Genomic DNA, 24,838 nt, shown 5'->3' on the forward strand with positions numbered 1-24,838 from the left:
CTGGGATGAGGAGAGGTTGTACTCACTGGATTCTTGTAGAGCACTTTCTGTTTAGACAGGACAAAAGAGTGTAGATCCTAACCAAGACTCTGCGTAGGTTACACAGAGAAGAGAGAGAATCAAATATCAGCATGAAGAATTTCCAGTTGGACCTTTGGCTGCATCAGGTCCTGTTATGATTTTGCAAAGATTGTACCACCTGCAAAAATTATTGCACAATGTTCCAATCATAGACCTTTATAAAGCAGGTACATAGGTTCACTCCACATTATACCATTGTTGAAGCATTTATTGCCAATGTACACTTTGGAAAGGCAGTTGTGCATATGCTGTTTAAATAGACTTTGAGTTCCTTCCATGAAAGGAGTACTGCTTGGGCTCACCAACAGTAGAATATATATGAGTACAAGTACTTGAAGAAGAAGAAATAGTTACTTAACTGTACAATAACTGGTTCTTCAGGATGTGTTGTACTCATATATATTCCATGACACAGGTTCCATCCCATTTACTAGAGTCTAATATCACCAAAATTTGGGTGGTGAAGGAACTTAGAGGGTTGGGCTGGCCCTGCCCTTTATGCCATCGGATGGAGGGCACATGCACAGGGGTGCACATGTGAGAGGAAGAGCATAATGGTTTTCTTTTCCCATGTGAAAGCCAGTCTCTCCCCTGCTCCACAGTGAATGGCCAATTAGTCTTTGTATTCCTAGTATGGTGAAGCAGTAGTATGGTGCTAGTATGGTGAAGCAGCAGGTGTAGTGTCTCAGTGCACCAGAAGGATCTGGGAAGTATTGGAGTTCCTATTGGAATGGTATGCATCTATTCTGCACTGGTGTAGAGTGGTACTTTAAAAACAAAAATGAGTTCTTAAGTTTTTTACTAAATCTATTCATTTTAGTGGGAGTTTGCATGAGTTAACTGAGTGAGGCTCATCATTTGGCACAAGAAGAAGAATAAAAATGATTGAGATTTTAAATCTGTTACATATCACACAACAAATGATTTTTAGCTAACAGTGGCATACAAATAAATATCAATAGGTTTTATTTAAACCCGCTCACGTATTAAAATTTGTAATATTATTTGACACTATTAAAGTAGTCAAGATAAAATAAAACTAAGGAGGTGTGGAAATATGAAGTATTCTACAAGTTTACTATTAAATCTACTAAAAATAGGCAGCTGAAATTAAAAGGCTTGTTATTCATAAAGAATGCATCTGCATCCATCTGAGGTTCAAAAACAGACTCATAAAAGTGGATAAGTCAGAGGTGGGCAAACTACAGCCTGCAGGCCACATCTGGCCTGCGGCACTCTCCTGCCTGGCCCTTGAGCTGGCCTCTGGGCGCTACCCTCCTGTTCCCCCTCTCCCGCAGCCACAACTCACTGCGCTGACGGCACAATGCTTTGGGCGGTGGGGCTGCGAGCTCCTGGAGCAGCGCAGCTGCAGAGCCGGGGCCTGACCCGGTGCTCTGTTCTGCGCGGTGGCATGGCTGGCTCCAGCCAGGCAGCACGGCTACCTGTCCGGGTGCTCAGGGTGGTGTGGCTGTAGCGCCACCAGGCACGGGTGATCCAGGCAGTGCGGTAAGGGGGCAGGGAACGGGGGTGGGAGGGGGTTGGATAAAGGACAGGGGAGTTCTGAGTGGTGGTTGGGGGGTGGGTGTGTGGATAGGGGTTGGGGCGGTCAGAGGGTGGGGAACGGGGGTTGAATAAGGGCAGTCAGGAAGGAGGGGCGGCCGGATGGGGTGGCAGGGGCAGTCAGGGGACAGGAAGTGGGGGTGGTGGATGGGGCAGGGTCCTGGGGGGGCCGTCAGGGAATGGGGGGTTGGATGGGGTAGGAGTCCCAGGGAGGCCATAAGGGAGCAAGAAGCAGGGGGGGGGGGTCAGATAGGGGTCAGGGGCCAGTCCACGCCTGGCTGTTTGGGGAGGCACAGCCTCCCCAACCAGCCCTCCATACAATTTCGGAAACTCATGCGGCCCTCAGGCTAAAAAGTTTGCCTGCCCCTGGGATAAGTGCTACTCCCATTTTAGAATTAGGGAAAAATGAAGCACAGAGAATTTTGTGACTTGTTGAAATAGGGTGACCAGATGTCCCTATTTTATAGGGACAGTCCTGAGATTTGGGGCTTTTTTTTCTATAGGCACCTATTACCCCCACCCCACCCCATCCCGATTTTTCACACTTGCTATCTGGTCACCCTATGTTGAAACCAAGGATAGAATTGGTAATAAAATTCACATCTGACTAGTCCCTATCTGTAATGGTCTAAACATTTCACCCTGTCATCTCCAGATCAGAAGTTCTGGCTCTGTTTTGTATCTGGAATAATTATTTCTAACATTAATACATCTACTTTTTAATTAACACTTTTACACTGGTGATAATCAATAATCTCCCTCAGCTTTTGGTCTTAGGATCAGATGTTTTCTTTTCTTTTTCCACTGTATAGTGTCTTCACACAACTGATACTTGTAATTTATCTGTTGTGTAGTGTGATGTTCTGGACTTTTATTTCTGTTTTGGGATACAGTTTGTAAGAAAAATGCTATATTAAATATTTTATTGTATCCTTGCGATTTAATAATATCTGTGTATCAATTTAGGTGCTAGAAGATGTAAAAAAGCAACTGGAAGGAGAGCAAGAATATGCACCAGTATTTGAAGTAAATATAGGTCTAAGAATTCCTTTTGAGAAGATTAATGATAGGGGCAGCCATCAGGAGGATGATCCTGAGTCCTGTGAGATGCAAGATGATGATTCTTTTTCACTGACCTCAGTAGAGTTTCTGAAGCAAAGGTTAAAAGATGATGACAATTTGAAAAGTTGGACCCAGAGTAAGAGTAAAAGGGCATATGAGGAGCTGTCGGAAAATACAAAGAAACAGACATTTAAATTAAGTCAAGGAAAAACTGACCTTTCTGGTAAGATAAACAGAGTCCTTTAGGAATAAAGAAAAGTATCATATATGAAACCGACATGTAAACTATTACTGAAATAGGATTTAGAGTATATCCAGTAGTACAGTAGAGATTGAATATTATGTAAATGCTAGTATTTTTGCAAGTAGCAATAACATTTTTATTTAAAGTTTACTGTATTTTCTGACCTTACTAGTGGCTAATGAAGTGCATTTAATTTCTAAGTATTTTTATATTTAAAAATATCATTTACATCTGTTAAGGTGTTTGTGTGTGTGTGTGTGTGAGAGAGAGAGAGAGACTATCATTTTTCATGTTTTCTAGTTACTGCTGTAAGCTAGCCCAAATACTTGGTTGTGACTCCACATACCAGTGATTGAAACATAGGGAATAAAAAATAATGTTTTTGAGAAGGAGACCAGCAGTCCATTGATTAAGCTTAATCTTTATAGTGGCATAGCATCTTCTGGAGATGTTTGTTTCTCTCTGCAGGAAACTTTCTGGAAGCTAAAACTATGTCTTTTTCACAAGCTTCCTACCACATTGCTTATGGAAAATATCTGTGGCTAGTCAATAAAATGTGCAGACTGCTTCCAGATATTCCTCGTGTGCATCTTCCTCTGGAGAGTACTTGCTGTCTTTTTCTGGGTGTCAGGTTTGGCAAGAACTAAGTACTGTAATTAGATAACTTCACAAAGACAGGTACACGCTAATCGTTTTCAAGATTTCCTCATATACTTCAAACAGCATCTGAAGATGTGGCATTTGAGAATCTCTACCGACAGCTGGAATGGCGACTAGATGTGTTAGTCAGATTCATCTCAAAGTGCTTCATCAGTCAGCATTCATTTTGGTTTGATGCAAAGGGGGAAACTCCCCAAGTAAGCCTAATAGCATCCAAACTTCCTAGACAGTGGCAGGAGTCCCTGTCCTGAACCAAGTCATTGGGAGCTTTGTGCTCTGGAGCAGAACCACCTAGTACCAGGAAGGACTGGACTGAGATTTTGGAGGGCAAAATTGTGGCACTTTTCAATACTGGGACTGCTTCTCTGGCATCAAACCCTTCATGCTCTATCCAGCATCTTCTACTTCAGTGATCTGAGTTATAGAAATGACTCTAGTTCTCTGCTTAGCTCTAGAATACCTTCTACTGCTTCCAGAACCAGAGTTACCTCCCTCTCCAGACCTCAACGCCTGGCACCAGGACTTCAGTTGCTTCTGATATCACTATGGTACCCACCTCTGTCCCCATCCTCAAGTAAGGGTTGAGCCAGATTGGCTCTGGTACTGTGAGTGAGTAGAGAGGCAGGTCACCCCAGCGCCTGTGATACTAATGGCTCCCACTCTGGATCTGGGATCAGAATCCTCAGGATTGGAAGAAGATTTTGAGAGGGACGGCTTTGGCCTGGGCAGAACATCAGAAGTTTCCAGGGCTTCTCGCCACTTCCATATAAGAGAATATCCCCCCTATACTCATTGGTGCCCTGCCCCTTGGGGACCAGCATAGAGGAATATTAGATCCTATAGTGGCAATTCTGGATCCGAGAAGATCTGTGGGATTTACCACCCTTATATCCATAACATGGCACAAGAACCCGAGGAGACCTAGGGTTCTCAGAGGGTGGAGGAGGAGCTTCCTCAGCCTTCTCAAGAATCACAACTCCAGCAGTATGAGGAAGAATAGAAACAAGAGCAGAACTTTTCTATGCCTGTGACATTTTCTTCTTCCCTGGATGTTGTGGTCATTCTAGTTTCCCCACCATGCCCTGATGACTAAGGCCTCCAGGACTTACTGAAGAGAGTGGCAGAATCACTTCATATTTCCCTGAAAGAGGTATAGGAAGATCCATACAAACTGCTGGTCATTTTGTATAGGTCAGTCCCAAGCAGAGTGGTGCTTTCTATTAACGAGGCCGTCCTCAAACCTTCCAGGCCTCTGGCAGACACACCCATGATACCGCCAGTCTACAGTTGGGCTGAGAAAGAGGTACTTCATACCTGTGAAAGGGTCAGAGCATGTAGGTTCTCATCTACTTCCCGACTCATTGATGGTGTCTGTAGCCATTGAGCATAGCTGACAAAAAAGACCCAGTTCTATGCAGCATGAGAATAAAGTGAAGAGGGTTGACCTCTGTGGTAGGAAGGCATATTTCTCAGCCTCCCTTCAGTTCTGAGTTTCAAACTGCAAGCTCTATGACAAGCTGGGTGGCTTCATTGTTAAGGTGCCTCTCAGGACTTTAGAGACCAGTTCCGGGCTCTGACTGATGAAAGAAACTGGAAACAAAGTTTGACGCTTCAGACTGCTTTAGACATGGAGGGCCTGGTGGTGAAATCTCTCCTCTGTGGGAATCCCAAAGGAGGTACAAACAATGGTGGAGGACCTTCCATTTGAGTACAATGATCTGTTATGCAACCCTGTGTATCCCACAGTCATGGATCTCTGAAATGCTCTCCTTTCTCTGCAGCTCACAGAGGCGGATCAGTGTTTTGGTGCTGGATGGTCTGGCCATGCCCCCTCTGCTCCTGCTTGCTGCCAGATTTCTGCCTCTACAGCAGCAGATAGTGACAGTTCCTTTTGCTTTTGCCCTTACTCTTTCTATTTTAAAATTTCTACCCAGTTTTCTGGGCAGCGGGGAGCAGTGTTCTCCCTCCTTGGCATTCTTCCTCCTCCTTGGGTCTGTTAACCCCTCAAGAGTTTAACCTTCCCTGAGCCTCTGCTCCAATATTTCCCTGCTGGCTTCTCTGCCCCTGACATGCATGGCAGAGCAGCCAAGAAAGCAATAGGTAAAATCGAAGTAGTGCTCTATGTGTGAGACAGCAATCCCAGGCTTGGTTGACAGTGTGTTGTGGCCAGCCTGCACCTAGCCTTCCGTCTCTAACTCTGATAGGTCCTGGGGCTACTAGTCAGACAGGCCGAAGGGTTCCCCTGCCCCCTGAGACAGCCATGACTCCAATGGGGAAAAAATAGACCAGGAACCCCCAGAGGGTTGTATCCCTAAGCGCAATCCGTTGCCTTCTTCCTGTTAGCCAGTTTCTTGTCCAGCTTACAATGCTTGTACTGATCCCTATCTTCCCTAATTTTAGTAATGATTTTCCATATGGTTGTAACTCCATTCCATGGCTGGGGCTGGGAGCGTAGCTGCAGCCAGGCTGCGGTGGGAGCCAGCAGTCAAGCTGCGGTCAGGTGCAGCTCCACTCCCACCCCAGGATTGGCCCCTGACTGCAGCCCTGCTCCTGGACCTGGACCCGGACCCAAACCCACCCCCAGTTGTGGTCCCAGCCTCGGCCCTCTTACCGCTGTCCATGCCCCACAGCCCCGCTCCCGGCTCTGGCTGGGGTGTGTGTGTGTGCAGACAGGGGGAAGAGAGGTGCAACCCTAAAAAGTTTGGGGACCACTGCCTTAGGGCTATGTCTTAGCTCCTTCAGCTTATACCTTATGGTATCTCATCCATTATTTGAGCCCCTGGCATCCTGCTGTCTTCTATATCTTTCTCAGAAGATAACATTTTGGGTCTCTGTCCAGTCAGCCAGAAGAGTCAGGGAACTAGGGGTGCTTATGGCTGACCCTCCCTGTACAGTTTTTCAGAGGGACAAGGTATTCATTAGACTACATCTGTAGTTTATCTCTTAGTAGTGTTGGAATTTCACATCAACAAGATTATGTACCTCTATTTTACGTAAGGCTTGTTCTATCAGAGAGGAGGTCTCATGGCTTTCAGTGGACATGCTGAGGGCTCTTGCCTTTTATCTGCAAAGAATAAAATCATTTTGAAAATCCCATAAACTCTTTGTCTCATTCATGGAATTTATGAAAGGAGAGGCTCTTTCCTCCCAGATGCTGCTGAAATCGATCTCAAAGTGCATCTGGCTGCTACAAGATGAATTATATTTCCTTTGAGGGCAGCGTGAGAACTCACTTGACTAGTGCTCAGGCAGGATTGGTTGCTTCCCTTAGAGAAGTTCCTATTATTGACTTCTGCAGAGCAGCACCTTGCAGTTCTGTACACACCTTCATTAGACAATAGGCGCTGTTGCAAGGAGCTGCTTTTGATGCTTCCCTAGGCATGGCAGTTCTGCAATTTACTGTGCCATAGGACACAAGGAACCCACTTCCTTAAAGAGGCATTGCATGTGAATCACCTGAAGTTCACTATATATAGGGACAATCAGTCAAAGAAGGATGAGTTACTCACCTTGTAGTAACTTGAGTTCTTTGAGATGTGTTGTCCCTGTGGGTAGTACACTACATGCTCTCCTTCTGCACTACCTGATTCCCCCTAGTGGGGACTAGCGATAGAAAAGGAACCAAAATGGCAGTGGTCCAGCAGCCCCCTTTATTTCTTTAGGGTGGACCATGAGGTTGGTAGGGGTGCACGATCAGACCATCCTGACACTGCTAAAAACAAGATCTTTGGTTCTGGGCACATGGAGCACATTCACAATTTGAATGTTCACTATACATAGGGTCAACACATCTTGAAGAACTCAAGTTACTACAAGGTGTGTAACCCATCTGTTCTCTACGCTTCTTAATATGCCATTCCACTCAATTTGGACAGCAGTGTTGTTGGACCAGGACACTCTTTTTCTCTGAATTACTTGTCTTTTAGGAATTTTAATTGAATTTTTTCTTGGATTTTGTTTTTATTGCTCAGGAAGTCTGAAGCTGAGAGCATTCAGCCTGCCAGCACCCATATCTCCATAAAAAGAGAGTAATGTCACACACATTTGACTTTTTTCCTGTTTCCGTCTGTTGGTAGAAGAAGTTACAACCACTGTTTGGACTGATTAGCATGTTAAGGGATATAAGACACCAAATTAGGAGGTAAGACATTAGAATTTTGTTCAATACTTGTGCTTTCTTTTCTGTAGCATGCAAAGGAGAAGTCAAGCCTGAATCAGATAATAAAGCGGAATTAAAACATGAATGGTAAGTGTAGTCTTAGAAACATATTTAACAACACACTATTCAGAGTGTAACAGCTGATAATAATGGGGTAAAAGTGGGCATTTTAGTTGAAACCTTTATAATAGTATGCACATTTAAAAAAAAATATTACCCATATTCAGAATGTTATTTTCTTTCCTAGTTCTTCATCATTCTGTACAGATATCTTTTTAATTCCCAATAGAAGACAGTTTTCTAAAAAATTACAAGGAATTGTGGATGGTCTAGAAAATACTACCGGTATGTATGATTGTTGGTATCACTTCATAAAGCAAATACTAGTGAATATGTAATAGAACAAAGCACCAAGCAAGAAGAGAGGAGAGGTTAGCAAATGCTATTGAGTGGGAGGAAGAGAGATATTTAGGAAAATGAAGAAAGGGTGACAGAAGAGAAGAAAAAAGTAGAAGACAAAAAGAAAGGGAGGCAAATACAAAGAATAGAGAGAGAGAAAAAGGGTGTGGGGAGAATAGCATTGGTGGTGGTGGTGGTCCAACTCCTTTTTTTTTTTTTTTTTAAACATTGATTCCATGCATAAATTTTGTATTGAGACTTGTATACACTACTGAAGTTTGGAGTAGGCTGTCAAATGTGCCCTTTGGCAGCCCATTGGATTTCTATATCATAAATCAGCTTATTTCTTATATTGGGTGGTTTCAGGACATTGCTTATTTATAGTACGGTATATAGAACTGATCAGGATGACAGATAAAAAATAATACAAATTTTCTTCTTCTAGAGAGTTCCTATGGGTTGTCTACTTCAGGTGCATGTACAGCCCATGTGCCTTTGATTATATTTCTTGCTATCAATGTCTGGTTGATCCATAAGTACACCCTAGTATCCTCATGCCCTATACCAGGGGTCGGCAACCTTTCGGAAGTGGTGTGCCGAGTCTTCATTTATTCACTCTAATATAAGGTTTTGCGTGCCAGTAATACATTTTAATGTTTTTAGAAGGTCTCTTTCTATAAGTCTATAATATATAACTAAACTATTGTTGTATGTAAAGTAAATAAGGTTTTTAAAATGTTTAAAAAGTTTCATTTGAAATTAAATTAAAATGCAGAGCCCCCCGGACTGGTGGCCAGGACCCAGGCAGTGTGAGTGCCACTGAAAATCAGCTCATGTGCTGCCTTCGGCACACATGCCATAGGTTGCCTACCCCTGCCCTATACTTAAGATACATAGGGCAGTACAGGACCAACCACAGCTGCAATTCCTTCTCAACCATGTGTGGCATGTAATGGAATGCTGTGGTGTCTGCATAGCTAGCTTCTCAGTTAGTTGTAGTGTTTATATATACATAGTTATATTAGTTTGTGTAGTTAGGATAGACTTTTAGAGAAGAAAAAATCTCTTTTTAAGGAGCCATTGATTAAGAAGATTTTGTCTAAGATTCTCACCAGTGTGTGCCCAGTTCACCCACTTATTCTTATGGGTTTCCTTCTACAGGGATTGTCTCTGAAAGGGTTTATTCAATACCTAATTGGGATGAAAATCCACATTATCACTCTCATATGCCCTGGTACCATCCTCCCTGGAGCCCTCCCTCTTTGGCATACGGGGCATCACAATGGCCTTTTTGGAACATGTGGGAACCTTTTGGGGATAGATATGTGACGGTGCAAAAGCATTCCAATGAGAAGATTCATGGAAGACAACCAGTGTTGTCACAGCCTCTTCCTATTCACTCTATTCAGAATGAAGACACATAATGTCAGGAAGTGCAACAGCTAGGGGATGAATCACCTCTCTCTCAAAACATCACATCGGCCTTACAGGATGAGGCTGTCATGCCTTCACCTCCATTTTGTGTGGATGATTTTAAACTGTTTCAAGAACCAATGAAAAGAATTGCTGAAGCATTACACATTTCTTTAAAGGCAATTCAAGAATCTCAACTCAAATTATTGGGTATACTTCAGTCATCTTCCAGTGGGAGGTGCTTCCAATCAACAAAGCTTTATTTGAGCCAGCGAAAAGTGTTTGGATGTGTCAGCCACCATTCCAGCTACACATGAGAGAATTGACGACAAATATTATTTATCTCCCAAAGACTCAGAGTTCCTGTTTTCCTTTCCAGTTCATAACTCTTTTTGTAGTAGACATTGTCAATTAAAGGTCAAAGCATGGTTGTAGATCAACCCTGCCTGACAAGGACCAAAAATATTTGAATTTATTTGGAAGAAAAAATTATTAGCCTGCCACACTTCAGTTTAGAGTAATGAATTTCCAAGCATTGATGGCAAAGTACAGTTATATTAAATATAACAACTTTCATATTTTATTAAGTTTCTGCCACAAGATCAGAAGATTCAGTTTCAGTCCTTGAAAGCTGAAGGTCAGACAGTAGCCAGATATTCACTTCAGGCTGCTTTGATGTCACTGGCAACACACACTGTGGCTGCAGCTATAGTAATACATAGAGCATCATGGCTACAAGGGTCTGGAATTCCTAAAAAGGCCCAGAGCACAGTGGATGAGCTTTATTCAGTGATAAAACAGATGCTTCATTCCATTCACTGAAGGACTCCAGGGCAACCTTACATTCCCTAGGAATTTACACACCTGTCAATAAGAGAAAATATAGGCGCAGTTTTCACAAAGACAGTGTTCTGTGCAAATGTCTTACCAGTAAAAACTGTCTGAACCTCTCAGAAAGAAGGGAAAGTTTCAGAAGAGGCCTTCCTTTAGCAGCAATAGGAACATGCAACCATCTGCATCTCGGAAACAGCAGTGTTGCTCAGAAGGCTGAGAGCTGCTAACCACTCATCATTTTAGATCTAATGAGTCATCCTTCTTTGCCTACCCCTCTATTCAGAAGTCACCTTTCTCTTTTCTGGAAAGCTTGGGACTGCATAACATCCAAAAAGTGGATTTTAGAAGTGGTAACCTCTGGATACGCAATCCATTTGAAAGTTATCCCTGTCCCATTCTTTTTCAGGGACCTTCCCATGAGTGTCTTTTGAGAAAAGAAGTGGATTTTCATGGAAGCAAGACCTCTCAGTTACATTGGCAGAGAGGTCTACTCAAGGTACTTCCTAATCTCCCAGAAGAAGGGGGGATAGAGACGCATTCTAGACCTAAGCAGATTAAACACCTTCATCCAGCATTCAAAGTTCAAGATGGTCATATGATCCAGGAGACTGGTTTGCACTTTGCAGCCCTTGCCTCAAGGATGTGCATTTTCATACAGCCATACATATAGCTCACACACATCTGCTATGATTCACAATAGATTAAGATCATTACCAGTACATAGTGTTCCCATTTGGACTTTCATCAGCACCCAGGTTGTTCACAGGTACTCTGAGGGCTTGTCTACACTTCCAGCACTGCAGTCGCACCGCTGTAGTGCTTAGTGAAGATGCTATCTGTAACAAAGGGAGAACTTCTTTCATTGGTGTAGGTACTCCACCTCCCTGAGAGGCAGTAGCTATGTTGACCTGAGAAACCCTCCTGTTGATTTAGCACTGTTTACAGTGGGAGTTAGGCCAGTATAACTACGTTGCTCAGGGGTGTGGATTTTCCACACTCCTGAGTGACGTAGTTATACAGTAACTCTTCGCTTAACGTTGTAGTTATGTTCCTGAAAAATGCGACTTCAAGCGAAACGATGCTAAGCAACCCCAATTTCCCCATAAGAATTAATGTAAATAGGGGGGTTAGGTTCCTGGGAAATTGTTTTTTATAAATATATATACACAGTATAAGTTTTAAACAAACAATTTAATACTGTACACAGCAATGATGATTGTGAAGCTTGGTTGAAAGTGGTGAAGTCAGGGAGTGGGATATTTCCCAGGGAATGCCTTACTGCTAAATGACGAACTAGAATAGCTGAGCCCTCAGGAGTTAACACATTGTTAATGTAGCCTCACACTCTACAAGACAGCACAAATGGAGGGAGGGGAGACAGCATGGCTGACAGAGACTCTCACCTGTGTGTGTGTGTGTGTGTGTGAGAGAGAGAGATACGTGTTGCCCCTTTAAGTACGCTGACCCCAGTCTAAGTACATGCCTTTTAAAGTAGATCAGCAAGTTGAGACAGCTCCTGCTGCCAGCAAGCTCCCTCCACCCTGACCCCTGTCATGTCTCCCCTGTTCTCTATGGAGATGAGGTAAACGGGGGACATGAGCAGGGGGGAAACTACATGCCAAACTTCATCTCCACTGTTTTCAGGCCTGGCTCCGGAAAGTTCATATCCCCAACAAACATTGATTGCATATACCAGTTTCAATTCCACAAACAGTACTATTATCACTTGGTGGAAGGACCTCACCACAGGTTGTATGGGGATGTATGGGGATTACCCCACCTATTCTGTCAAAGAAGATAATGTCTTACACATCACTAATTGCATGGGGGATACATCTGGCTGAACTTGGTGGTGCAGGGCAGCTGGAGTGCTCAAAAATCTACCCAACATATTAATATATTGCAACTGAGAAGAGTAAGAAATGCATGCTTACACCTCCTACCATTAAGTGCTACATAAATTTAACAAGAGGGTGCATGATAATTTTGCTTATGCAAAGAAGTGATGCTTTTGTGGCGCTGGTGCATGAAATATCACCAGCATAACAGAGGTGCACTTACCAGGACTACAGAATACAGTGATGGAGAAATTAAGCAGACATTTCTCAGTAGATAGCAAATGGAAAATTAATGGAAAAGTGCTTCAATCAATATTCCATGAGTGAAGTTTCCCAGAGATAGACCTCTTCACCACCTAGGTCAACAAAAGTGCAAGGAATTTTGTTCCGGGGAAGTCTAGGTCACTGATCACCAGAGGACATGTTTCAGATTCTGTGTTTTGAAAATACTGTTTTATGCCTTTCTGCTATTCCCTTAATTCAGAGGGTGCTAAAAAATGTAAAGCAAGTTAAGTCATAGTTCCAGAATTGTCCTAACAAAGCTGGTTCCCAGATTTAGTCTATCTTTGCCTTACTGCTCCACTCCAATGATTAGCTCCCCCTGAGGTCCAACCTGCTACACCAGAACTAAGAACAGATTTTCCCATCCCAGTCTGGTGTTCTTGCACCTGATGGTGTGGTTGTTAGATGAGTCTCACACTTTGAGGAGAAATATGTAAAGAATCTTCATAATATTTTGTTGAAAGCAGGAAGTGGTCAACTTGAAAAACTTATTTTGGTAAATGGACTAAATGCCAAGTTTGAGGTAAGGAAAGAGATCAGTCTCCCCAGAGTTTCTCCGTTACCTCAGATGTTAGTTATTGACTGATATTAGAAGGATGTGGGATTTTGTTGAGTTAAATAATAGTTCAGTTAGAGGCCATCAGTGCCTTTCATTTCACGGTGGAGTGTTATGTTTTCGCTCATCCTAAGATAACTAGATTTCTCAAAAAGCTAGTAAACCATTACCTCCCTGTTAGATGACTGCCACAGATTGAAGACTTTAATTTGGTTCTGTCAGCTTTAATGAGACTTCCATTCAAATGTTTAGTCAATTGGTCCTTCTTACACTTATCAATTAAAGTGTCTTTCCCAGTGGTTATAATTTCAGCCCGTAGGGTTGGGGAGTTGGGACCTCTTGTAGCAGACTCCCCACCAACTCCTTCCCAGACTTATGTTGTGTTTCGTGGGGACAAGGTAACATTTCATCTTTGCTCTTGTTTATTCCCACAGTGTTCACAAATGTGCATATTAATCAGGAAATTCATTTACTGGAGTTCTATCCTAAACCTTCTGGGAATTCTGTGGAGGCCCAGACTGAATGCATTATGTGTGGACAGCTCTCACTTTTTACCAAGAAAGAACTAAACTTTTCTGAGCCTCTCTAAAACTTCGTCTTGTTTGGAGAAGGACTGAAAGGCTGCCCAATTACATGTCAAAGTTTCTTATCTGATTGTGACATGTATACAAAGCTGTTACGAAACCTTGAAAATAAAGCCACCTACAAATATTAAGTTCATTCTACAAGGGTGGTTAGCGAATGTCCTTGATATTTGTAAAACAGCTACGTTGGGCTCTATGTAGTGTTTACTAGACATTATGCCCTTGTTCAAACTTCTTGAGTTGATGCCTCTCTTGTTTTGGCTTTGCTTCAATTTCCTGTAAGTAAAAAAAAAAAAAAAAAAGACTCTGAAGCCCCCATCCTCATAAGAGAATTGCTACTTGGGAATCACCTGAAGTGGAACACCCTTTTGGGACTATTCACTCAACAAAGCAAGGAAGGTTTCTTGCCATGTATGGTAATTGGAATTCTTTGAGATGTGTCCGTGTGGGTGCTCCACTACCCACCATCTTTCCCCTCTGCTTCAGAGTCCTTAATATTTAAGAATTCCACAGTAGCAAATGAAGTGGAGTGGCAGTTGATCCCACACTGCCCTGTATACCCTTAGTACAGGGCACGAGGACAGCTAGAGCATGTGTGTACCATGTCTACACTGCTAGCAAAAATTTTTCTATTAAAGGTGTCTCTGCACCTGATGTGCAGCACCCATAGAACACACATCTCAAAGTACAGTTACTTTTACATACATTGGATCCAGCATCACAATCTACCAAGGAGTCCATGGCAGTGAGGTCTTCCTATTGGTTTCATCCTTATTCTGTTGATGTTCTTGTATATTGGCTGGCTTGTACCAGTAGCAGTTTTTGCTTGCCTGGTAGGCAGGGTCTGTTGTCAGTTTGCAGAAACCAAGAGGCCCAATCACAGGTGAGGTCAGAATTGGATGTGTCCTATGCCTACAAAATCTGGGGATAATCCTGGACTAGTTAATGTCAGTATTGTTCTTTAGGGCACTGAGGTAGCATGCTATAATGAAAGCTATGAACTCCTGAGTTCTAATCTTGTCTTTGTCACTAACCAGCTGTGTGGCTTTGGCTAATCACTTAACCTCTCTGTGTCTCAATTTCCCATTATATAAAATCTGTATGGGGCAGCTTCTTATCTTAACAGATCATAGAATCATAAGGTTGGAAGGGACTTCAGGAGGTCATCTAGTCCAACCCCCGGCTCAAAGCAGGACGAATCCCCAGACAGATTTTTTTGCCCCAGATCCCTAACTGGCCCCCTCAAGGATTGAACTCACAACCCTGGGTGGTTCTTCGAGTGCTTGCTCATATCGATTCCAATTAGATGTGTGCGCACCACGTGCGTGATCGTTGGAAGATTTTTACCCTAGCATCACTCGGTGGGTTGGCTGAGGTGCCCCCTGGAGTGACGCCCTTATGGTGCCAGATATATGCCCCTGCCGACCCAATGCCCCCTCAGTTCCTTCTTACTGCCCGTGACGGTTGTTGGAACTGTGGAGCTGATCTCCACTTCCCTAGCTCTTTGCTCATTTATACCTGTAGATAGTTGTTATAGTGTAGTTGTTAGTAGTTTCTAGTTGTAGTCAATAGTTTTTGTAGTTGGTGTATATAGTAATTGGAGGTAAGGGGCTTCTCCCTCCTCCTTCCCGGTACCAGGCCCATGCCTAGGTCTCTGGGTTTCAAGCCCTGCTCGGCCTGTCTTAAGCCGATGCCTATGGGAGACCCCCATGACTCCTGTCTGAAGTGCCTGGGGGAATCCCATCAGTAAGATAAGTGCTGCATTTGTAAGGCATTCATGCCTCAGACAAAAAAGGAGCGGGACTTTCGTTTGAAGCAGCTCCTCATGGAAGTGGCACTTTAGCCCAATGTCCTCTGCCCCGTGCCAAGACCCAGCGCCTTTGGTCCGAAGTGCACCTCTTGCACCGAATTGACCCGGCACCGGCAAAGACTCCCGGCACCGGACATCTCTGGCACCATTACCAGCGTGGCACCACTTGCTGTCTCCGGGAGCCAAGAAGCAGCACAAGCAACCTGCTGCTCCTGTACTGTTGCCGGCACTGCCTGTGCCTCCCTTGGAGCAGCGTCCCGTGCCGGACCGCCCTGCGAAGGCTCCAACTCCGGCACCGCTGATTCCGGCGCCGCAAGAGCCGTTGAGTCCAGTGCACATAAGCTCCCCGGTACGCACCGTGGTTGAGCTCGGCCTGCCTTCCACCCCGGAGACTTTCTCTACTGCTTGCGACCTGATTTTGCTCACCAAGCTGGGACCGTCACAATCTTCGGTACCACCGGTGCGGGCTGATCCATCGATAGGGAAGCCCTCCATGATGCGCCCTCCATCGCAGAGCGAGAAGGGTCGGCACCGATCTTGGTCCCAGTCCAGGTCACAGTCCCGATCCAGGCACTGGTCTCCTCCACGGCACCACTCGCAGTCCCAGCACCAATCACCATCTTGGCGCAGGTCGTACTTGGGCGCCGCTCCACCTCAAGAAGATCTCCTTTCCGGTACGGTCCATACCGGTCCAGCTCCCGGCGCCGGTCTCCTTGGAGTCGTTCCCGGCGCCGCTCCGCCCGTAGATCTTCAGCGAGGTCCAGATCTACCTCCTGGAACCAAAACGACCATCGGTCCCGGTCCAGATTGCAGTTCAGTTCGAGACCACGGCACTGATCTCCTTTCCCGTGGTGCGGGCCAACAATGCATGACAGTGCAACCTAGCATGAGCAATTGGCTCCACCTTGGCCTTCCCACCCCAACTCAAGGTCCCAAGTGAAGAGTGGCTACCGCGTCCATGACCAAGACGGGGATGGAGCTAGCCAATGGCACGACGAGGGGCAGGATCCTGCTCAGGGTCCCCCACAATGGCCCTTTTGGACCCCTTGGGCATACCATCAGGCCCAAGGTGTCCCATTGGGAGCTTCTCGTTCTGCCCACTCAGAATCTTGGGACCTGGAGGCCACTGTCAGTTCCCCCCACCCCGCAGGGGGCTTGGAGGTGACGGCCCTACCCTCAACTCAGGCCCATGCCCCTAGCATGGATGACCTAAGGCAGCTGGACCCGCCCCCCACCCCCTCAGCAGGACTTGCCCCAGGACCCATTAGTCCCGGGTGTATCTTCTTCATCCTCCCCTGACAAGGTAGTGGCGGGCACATCCTCCTCTGGCCCACCATTTATAGACCACCATGCACACCAAAACTTGCTTCGTAGAGTGGCACAAAACATGAACCTCCAGGTGGAGGAGGTGGTGGAGGTCGAGGATGCGGTGGTAGACATTTTATCTGCCAATGCCCCCACATGGATAGCCTTGCCGTTTATTAGGACCATTCAGGCTAACGCCAATACAATCTGGCAGTCTCCGGCGTCTATTCCTTCCATTGCCAAGGGGGTGGAGAGGAAGTACATGGTCTCCTCCAAAGACTGAGTACGTGTACATTCACCCCTAACCCTGCTCCCTTGTTGTACAGTCCGTTAATGAGAGGGAAAGACATGGACCTTGCTAGAGGAGGGCAAGAAAGTAGCCAGGACATCCTTGCAGGCTTCGATAGATGCAGCAGACTCGAAGGCTAGGACTCTAGCCTCGGGCATGGCTATGCGCCGCATCTCATGGCTGCAGGTGTCTGGTCTTCCATAGGAGCTGCAACAAACAATTCAGGACCTATCGTTTGATGGCCAGGGGCTATTTTCAGACAAAACAGACTCCAGAGTCTGAAGGATAACCAGGCCATCATGTGCTCATTGGGCATGCATACCCCGGTGATGCAATGTAGGCCCTTCTGACCCCAACTGCAGCGCACCTACCCTAACCCCTGGTTGAGACAGGACTTTTCTAGAAGACGCGGCTGCGGTGGTAGGAGGAGGCAATCTGGTCCTCAGACAGGCCAGAACGAGCCACCCCCACAAACCATTGGCGGGGCCCAAACAAAACTTTTGAAGGTGCACCCAAGGGCGGAGCACCAGTCTCCTTACAGGATCCTTTCCCACCTTTCACCAGCCGCGTCTCCTATTTCCTCCCTGCCTGGTCCCATCGTCAGACTGCTGGGTCCTATGCACGGTGGAAAGTGGATACTGACTTCAATTTGTTTTGTCCCTCTCTGTCCCTCTTCAGGGACCCCTCTCATGAACAACTCCTTCTACAGGAGATGCAGACGCTCCCGGCTGTCAGAACTATAGAGAAGGTTCCAAGGAATCTGAGGGGCAGAGGGTTTTACTATTGCTACTTCCTAATCCCCAAGGCAAAGGGGGGGGGAGGGCTATGGCCCATTCTGGACCTGCGTGGACTCAACAAATTTATGGTAAAGTTGAAGTTCCGCATGGTTTCCCTGGGGACCACTATCCCTTCCCTGGATCCTGGAGTCTGGTATGCTGCTCTCGACATGAGGGACGCGTATTTCCACATAGCGATCTACCCACCGCACAGACGCTTCCTTCGCTTTGTGATCAGTCAATGACACTTTCAGTTTACCATTCTCCCCTTTGGCCTATCCATGGCACCAAGGGTATTTACAAAGTGTATGGCTGTCGTAGCTGCCTTGCTCCGTTGACATCGGATCAAAGTGTTTCCGTACCTCGATGACTGGCTCATTTGGGGTCGCTCTGAGCTCCAGGTGCAATATCATGTTAGGTTCACCGTGAGCTTTTTCAGACAGCTGGGCCTGCTGCTCAATGTCGAAAAGTCCACTTTGCAGCTGACCCAGAGAATAGACTTCATCGGAGCAGTCCTGGATTCAAATCTTGCCCAGGCGTGCCTACCGCATGCCTGCTTCCAGTCCATGGTGAGCATTATCCATGGTCTCTGAAGCTTCCCCCTCGACAGCATGCACGTGCCTCGGTCTACTGGGACACATGGCATCTTGCACCTTCGTGACCAGACATGCCAGACTACTCCTCCATCCACTTCAGGCCTGGCTCTCATCAGTCTACCGTCCAGGCTGAGACTATCTGGACACGGTGCTCATGGTACAGACGGAAGTCTTAACCTCCCTGGGTTGGTGGCTGAACCCCAACTTCGTATGCGGGGGGATGCCATTCCATGCCCCACAGCCCTCCCTAGTCCTAACCACGGACGCATCATCTCTAGGCTGGGGCACTCACCTTGTGGACCTTTGCACACAGGGCCTTTGGTCCACAGAAGAGAGAGCCCTGCACATCAACGTGCGGGAACTGAGAGCAGTTCGCCTGGCATGCCAGGCGTTCCGCGAACACCTTCAGGGCCATTGTGTTGCAGTCTTCACAGACAACGCAAGGGCCATGTTTTACATCAACATGCAAGGGGGAGCGCGATCATCCTCCCTCTGTCAGGAAGCCATTCGCCTGTGGGAATTCTGCATAGCTCACTTGATCGACCTAGTGACATCGTTTCTCCTGGGAGTCCAAAGCACTTTGGCAGATTGCCTCAGCCGGTCCTTCCTGGCTCATGAGTGGTCAGTTCACCCGGACGTTATCCATGCTGTTTTCTGGAAGTGGGGGTTTCCCCACATAGACCTTTTCACCTCTTGCAAGACTCTAAAATGCCAGATGTTTTGCTCTCTCCAGGGATGCTCCCCGGGCTCCCTATTGGACGCCTTCCTGATGCCATGGAAAGACCATATGCTCTATGCCTTTCCTTCATTCCCATTAGTCCACAAGATCCTTCTCAAATTGCGAAGAGACAAGGCCCACTTAATCTTGATCACCCCGGCATGGCCCAGGCAACATTGGTACACCACTGTCCTCGATCTGTCGGTGACCACACCAATTCCACTCCTGTTGTGGCTGGACCTGATCACTTAGGAGCACAGCTGACTGTGTCATCCAGACCTGCAATCCCTCCATCTCACAGCATGGATGCTGCATGGCTAACTCAATCTGAGCTGTGTTGCTCCCACTCGGTGCAGCATGTACTCTTGCGTAGCAGAAAGCCCTTTATTAGGTCCACGTACCTGGCCAAGTGGAAACGTTTCTCCTGCTGGTGTGCCCTGAGCAATACTGCCCCTCTAGAGGTGCCAGTACCTATCATCCTAGATTATCTCTTGTCCTTGAAACAGCAAGGCCTAGCAGTTTCATCCATCAGAGTACACCTAGCAACAATTTCGGCCTTCCACCTGGGTGAAAACAAGCGCTCGGTTTTCTCCAATCCCATGGTCTGCAGATTCCTCAAGGGATTGGAACATCTGTACCTGCAAATTCGGCATCCGGCCCCTACGTGGGACCTCAACCTGGTCCTATCCAGGCTCATAGGTGCCCCATTTGAGCCAATGGCCACTTGCTCGCTTCTGTGTCTTTCCTGGAAAACAGCTTTCCTTGTTGCTATCACCTCGGCGAGACGTGTGTCGGAGCTTCGAGCCCTAACTTCGGACCCACCGTATACAGTGTTTCATAAGGACAAGGTACAGCTGTGACCACACCCCAACTTCCTTCCTAAGGTGGTGTCTCCCTTCCATGACAACCAAGACCTCTTCCTTCCGGTCTTCTTTCTGAAGCCGCACGCCTCTTGACGAGAGCAACAGCTGCATTCCCTAGATGTTCGCAGGGCCCTCGCCTTTTACATTGAATGAATGAAATCCTTTAGGACGACAACCCAGCTGTTCATAGCGGTGGCAGACCAGATGAAGGGTCTCCCGGTCTCCACACAGCACATCTCATCCTGGATTACATCATGCATCCGTGCGTGCTATGACTTGGCTGGTATCCCAACTACGCACCTTACTGCCCACTCTGCTGGGTCTCAAGCTTCGTCCTCCACCTCCTGGCTCATGTGCTCATATAGAAGATCTGTAGGGCAGCAACTTGGTCATCAGTACATACCTTTGCTTCCCACTATGCGATAGTGCAGCAGTCCAGGGATGATGCTGCATTTGGTTCTGCGGTCCTTCAGTCCGTGAGATCTCACTCTGACCCCACCGCCTAGGTAAGTCTTGGGAGTCACCTAATTGGAATGGATATGAGCAAGCACTTGAAGAAGAAAAGACGGTTACTCACCTTTGTAACTGTTCTTCAAGATGTGTTGCTCATATCCGTTCTAAACCAGCCCTCCTTCCCCTCTGTTGGAGTAGCCGGCAAGAAGGAACTCGGGGGCGCTGGGTCGGCAGGGGCATATATCTGACGCCACTCCCGGGGGCACCTCAGCCAACCCACCAAGTGTTGCTAGGGTAAAAATCTTCCGATGATCATGCACGTGGCACGCACACACCTAATTGGAATAGATATGAACAACATATCTCGAAGAACAACAGTTACAAAGGTGAGTAACTGTCTTTTTAGCAGGCCAATGCTCAAACCACTGAGCTATCCCTCTCCCCCAACCTCAGTGTTCCTATTAGGCTTGGTTCACCCTATAAATACAATGGGATAGGGATGCAGTTTGCATCTATCTGCTCCTGTAGGAGCAGTTGCACCAAGACAGTGATCTACAGGAACAGTGGCAATGTTTACACTATCTTCCCATAGTAGTTCTTCAAGGGAAGAGCAGCTTTAATTTCTTACTAGGTTTGCCCTCTTTGGTCATTCCTGCTCACTTCCCAGGTTCTACCAACGTGCTTCAGCTGCCCTATTGGAGTGGGACTTCTGGGCAAATTATGTTTTTGTGATTTTTCCACTGGACAGACTTCCCGCTAATGAGGCCCAGATGAATAGGTTCTGATGACAGTATGGATTAGATGATCATAATGGTCCCTTCTGACCTTAAAGTCTATGAGTCTAAATATCTTGAGTGTACAATTTTGTGAAATTCTTTTCGGCTTTCATTAGAAAACTATTTCTGTTAACCAATTTTTGGTGGTCATTTGAGTGTTCACCTAAACCAAGTTTCACTACCTACCTGAAAGGGTGTTGTGAGGATTGGTTTGTATATGATTGTACAGCACTATGAAGATGAAAAGTGCTGAATTTAGCTATAGCAAATAGCAGCTGATTTGCGAATTTAGTTACATATATATTAACAATCTTGCATTCGTCATGCTTAACATAGATGGATGTATATGTTCCTGTATGCCTGTTGTTCAAAAAAGATGGGGAACCCTTACCTCTATGTATGTTGAAATAATTATTACATTTATACTTCAATATATATTTAATATTATAGCATATTTAGATACCAAAGGCCAAATTCATCCGTGCAATAGTGGGGGCACTTCTATTAACTTCACAAGCGTTGCTGCTACTTATACCAGTGGTGAATTTGGCCCTGTTGCATATCTTCTTTTTATTTATCATGACATCAAAAATTAGTAAATATATATGTGCATTTATACTTGCCATGTTAATAGCACTTGTCCCTACCACTGGCACAAACTAACTTTCAGTGACAGTGTCACAGGAAAAACAATGAGTCCTTGTGGCACGTTAGAGACTAACAAATGTATTTGGGCATAAGCTTTTATGGGCTAAAACCCACTTCATCAAATGCATCTTCATCTGATGGTTTTAGCCCATGAAAGCTTATGCCCAAATAAATTTGTTAGTCTCTAAGGTGCCTCAAGGATGCCTCCTTGTTTTTGGTGATACAGACTAACATGGCTACTACTCTGAAAAGTGTCACAGGAGGCACTTATGTGTATGCACATTAATCTTAACTCCAGAGGTTAAAACTGGGGTCATAGTAAATACATCCTGGCCTCAGTTACACTGGCACAACTGCAATGGCCTCAGGATTTGGCCCCTTGAGTTTAGACAGAAATATTTTCCATCACTAGAATATCTTAACAGCTTTTAAAATACTTTGCATTCTGCAATATATTTTCCTTATGCTCTGTTGTTTCACCTCTTGTGCATAATATGTGGTGCACCAAATCAATATTGTTCTCTTTTGTAAGTAACAAATTTATCTTTGAAGGCTTGGAATTATTCAAACTTAAGTATGATTTGTTAATAGAAAAAAATGGATTTTAGAGCTCCAAGATTTTGTATGTGAAATGTGACAAAGATTGCCGTGAAATAATGGTAAATTATAAAATACATAGACAATAAGCAAACTATAGAAATCTTATTTTTTAATTCAATATATACAGTTCACTGTGGTGATTTCTTCATTATGTATCATATTGTGGTAGATTATATGGGGAAGTACAATATTAGTGTACTATTTGGAGAGTGGAGAATATGCATACTGTTTATGATCTTTGTTTATGTATTATTGTAAATTTAAGTTCTGAGATTAGTCTCAGAAAATTAACTTGCTTTATCTCTTTTTAGCTCAGGTTATTCCATTTTCTCGTGATACTCATCTGTCAATCTTCATCACTCAGTCTTTACATAAAATAATGCAGTCACCTGAAAGTTGTACAGAATTGTGGGAAAAAGAATATCCAGCACCATGGCCAAATTGGGAGCTACTTCTAGGAACAGATCCATGCTACCAAAACAAAGTATGTGCTGCAAAGTAAAAAAATGTATCTAAGTAACATAACATTTGATTGTAAAAGTATATTTTAAAATAATCTGTTATATGTTGAATGCTAACCCTGAGTTTGGTACTGTACAGAACAGAAAATAACACTCTCCCTGCCCTGAAGAGTTAACATTCTAATAGAGACACACACAGGATGCGCAGGGAAACCCGGCGGTGGCAATATTTGAAAAAAATGTTATCAATTTGCTTTCTGTTGTCATCCTGTTAGAAGTGAGTCTTTAGGAAGGATTCTTGGGAGGTAGTTGTAAACTAAATATGAATATACCAATCTGAATTTATGTAAGAAAGTATAGGTCCTGCGTGTTTTTTTTTTTAACAGAAGTTCAACTTATCTATTTTGACGATCTCTGTTTTGAAAAATTGTTAATTTACAAAACTGGTCAGTAGATATCTAAATTGCTGGTAACAGAGAAAATTTAATTAGACCAACCTTTTGTCAAAATTAAATTTGTAACTATTTCTTACAATATTAAATCTACAGATTTTGACTCTTCTGTCTATTCTTAGTAGTTCAATGGAACAAGTTGAATCTTATAGCAGAAACTTTATGCGATACTGTGCCATGGTGAATGAAGCTAAAACTATGAATATGGAAATCTTAGCACTACAAAGGGAATTATCATCACATGATTTCAGAGGCATCTTAAATAAGTATACAGATGATGTAAACAAGATTATATGTATGACTATTGAAAGACGCATTCATATGATTAAGGTCAGAAGTGTTAACTATCAAACAGACTGCCTGCCATATTTTGAAGCCCTGCTTAATATAATACGTTCATCACTGTATGCAATAGTTGAAGCAAAGAACTTGCATCTCTCAGAAGTAAGTGACTTGATCATTTTTATTGCACACACATTTAGGGTTAATAAATGAAAATATATTATATAGCATATAGTATGTATGGCAGTGGTCCCCAACCTTTTTGTCTGGCGGGTGCCAGATGAAGGACCGGGGCGGCGGTGGAGCACCTGCCGAAATGCTGCTGAATTTCTGCAGCATTTCAGCGGTGACGCCACTCGATGATGTCGTTTGTCGGCAGCAAGTGGCGTCATCGAGAAGCGTCGCCGCCAAATTTCTGCAGCATTTTGGCGGCGATGCCTCTCGATGACGTCACTTGCCGCTGACAAGTGATGTCATCGAGAGGCGTTACCGCTGAAATGCTGCAGAAATTCGGCGGCATTTCGGCGGATGCTCCACCACTGGCCAGGACACGGGTGCATTTAGATGCCCTCGCGGGCGCCATGGCACCCGCGGGCACCACATTGGGGACCCCTGATGTATGGTATTATTCCACACGTATATTAATCAGCAATATCATGAAAACAAGTACCGCTTAGTTGCTATGATCTCATTAAAAGATTATATAATTAAAATGATATTTTTTACATTTATGAAGGAAAACCTTAAACTATTGTTCTTTTTAAAAGCTACTCTAAAAATATCTCATAGAGTTCTACATTTTTTTTATTTCTCTCTCTTTACCACAGCAAATTTCCTCAGTTTCCAAGAAGATGATTTATTTTCTAGTTGTCAGATCCATCCATCCATCCATCTGATCCGTTGCCTTTCATTAGAACCGTTCCACATAGTCTAAGACATGCCCTGGAAAATGAGTTTTGCATAGCAAGATCCATATTGGACTTTATAATGTATTGTGCTCTTTACACTTTGCAGATTCTAGGAAGCTATGCTTGGAGGATACCTGTCATCTTCAAAATTATTTTTATAAAAAACACTTCCAATTCTTCAAGTGGTTGTTCACATGTACTGCATTTATGGTGCACAGCATGAGGCCAA

General features: G+C 44.8%; 1 protein-coding gene across 24 annotated transcripts in view; it reads left to right on the forward strand.

Moving 5' to 3' along the window:
- Positions 1-24,838, forward strand: part of DNAH14 (dynein axonemal heavy chain 14) — a 459,746-nt gene that overhangs the window by 98,305 nt on the left and 336,603 nt on the right. For all 24 annotated transcript variants that reach the window (XR_005596106.1, XM_039529958.1, XM_039529963.1 and 21 more), the window contains 5 exons: positions 2,608-2,926; positions 7,796-7,853; positions 8,014-8,111; positions 22,818-22,990; positions 23,516-23,863. Coding sequence is in view for 23 of the 24 variants with exons in the window: in XM_039529958.1 (XP_039385892.1) it covers positions 2,608-2,926; positions 7,796-7,853; positions 8,014-8,111; positions 22,818-22,990; positions 23,516-23,863 (996 nt within the window). In the remaining variant the exon portion in view is untranslated. The remainder of the gene's footprint in view (positions 1-2,607; positions 2,927-7,795; positions 7,854-8,013; positions 8,112-22,817; positions 22,991-23,515; positions 23,864-24,838) is intronic.

Source organism: Mauremys reevesii, linkage group 3 (genome assembly GCF_016161935.1).
Source record: "Mauremys reevesii isolate NIE-2019 linkage group 3, ASM1616193v1, whole genome shotgun sequence".
In the NCBI taxonomy this organism is placed as follows: Eukaryota; Metazoa; Chordata; order Testudines; family Geoemydidae; genus Mauremys; species Mauremys reevesii.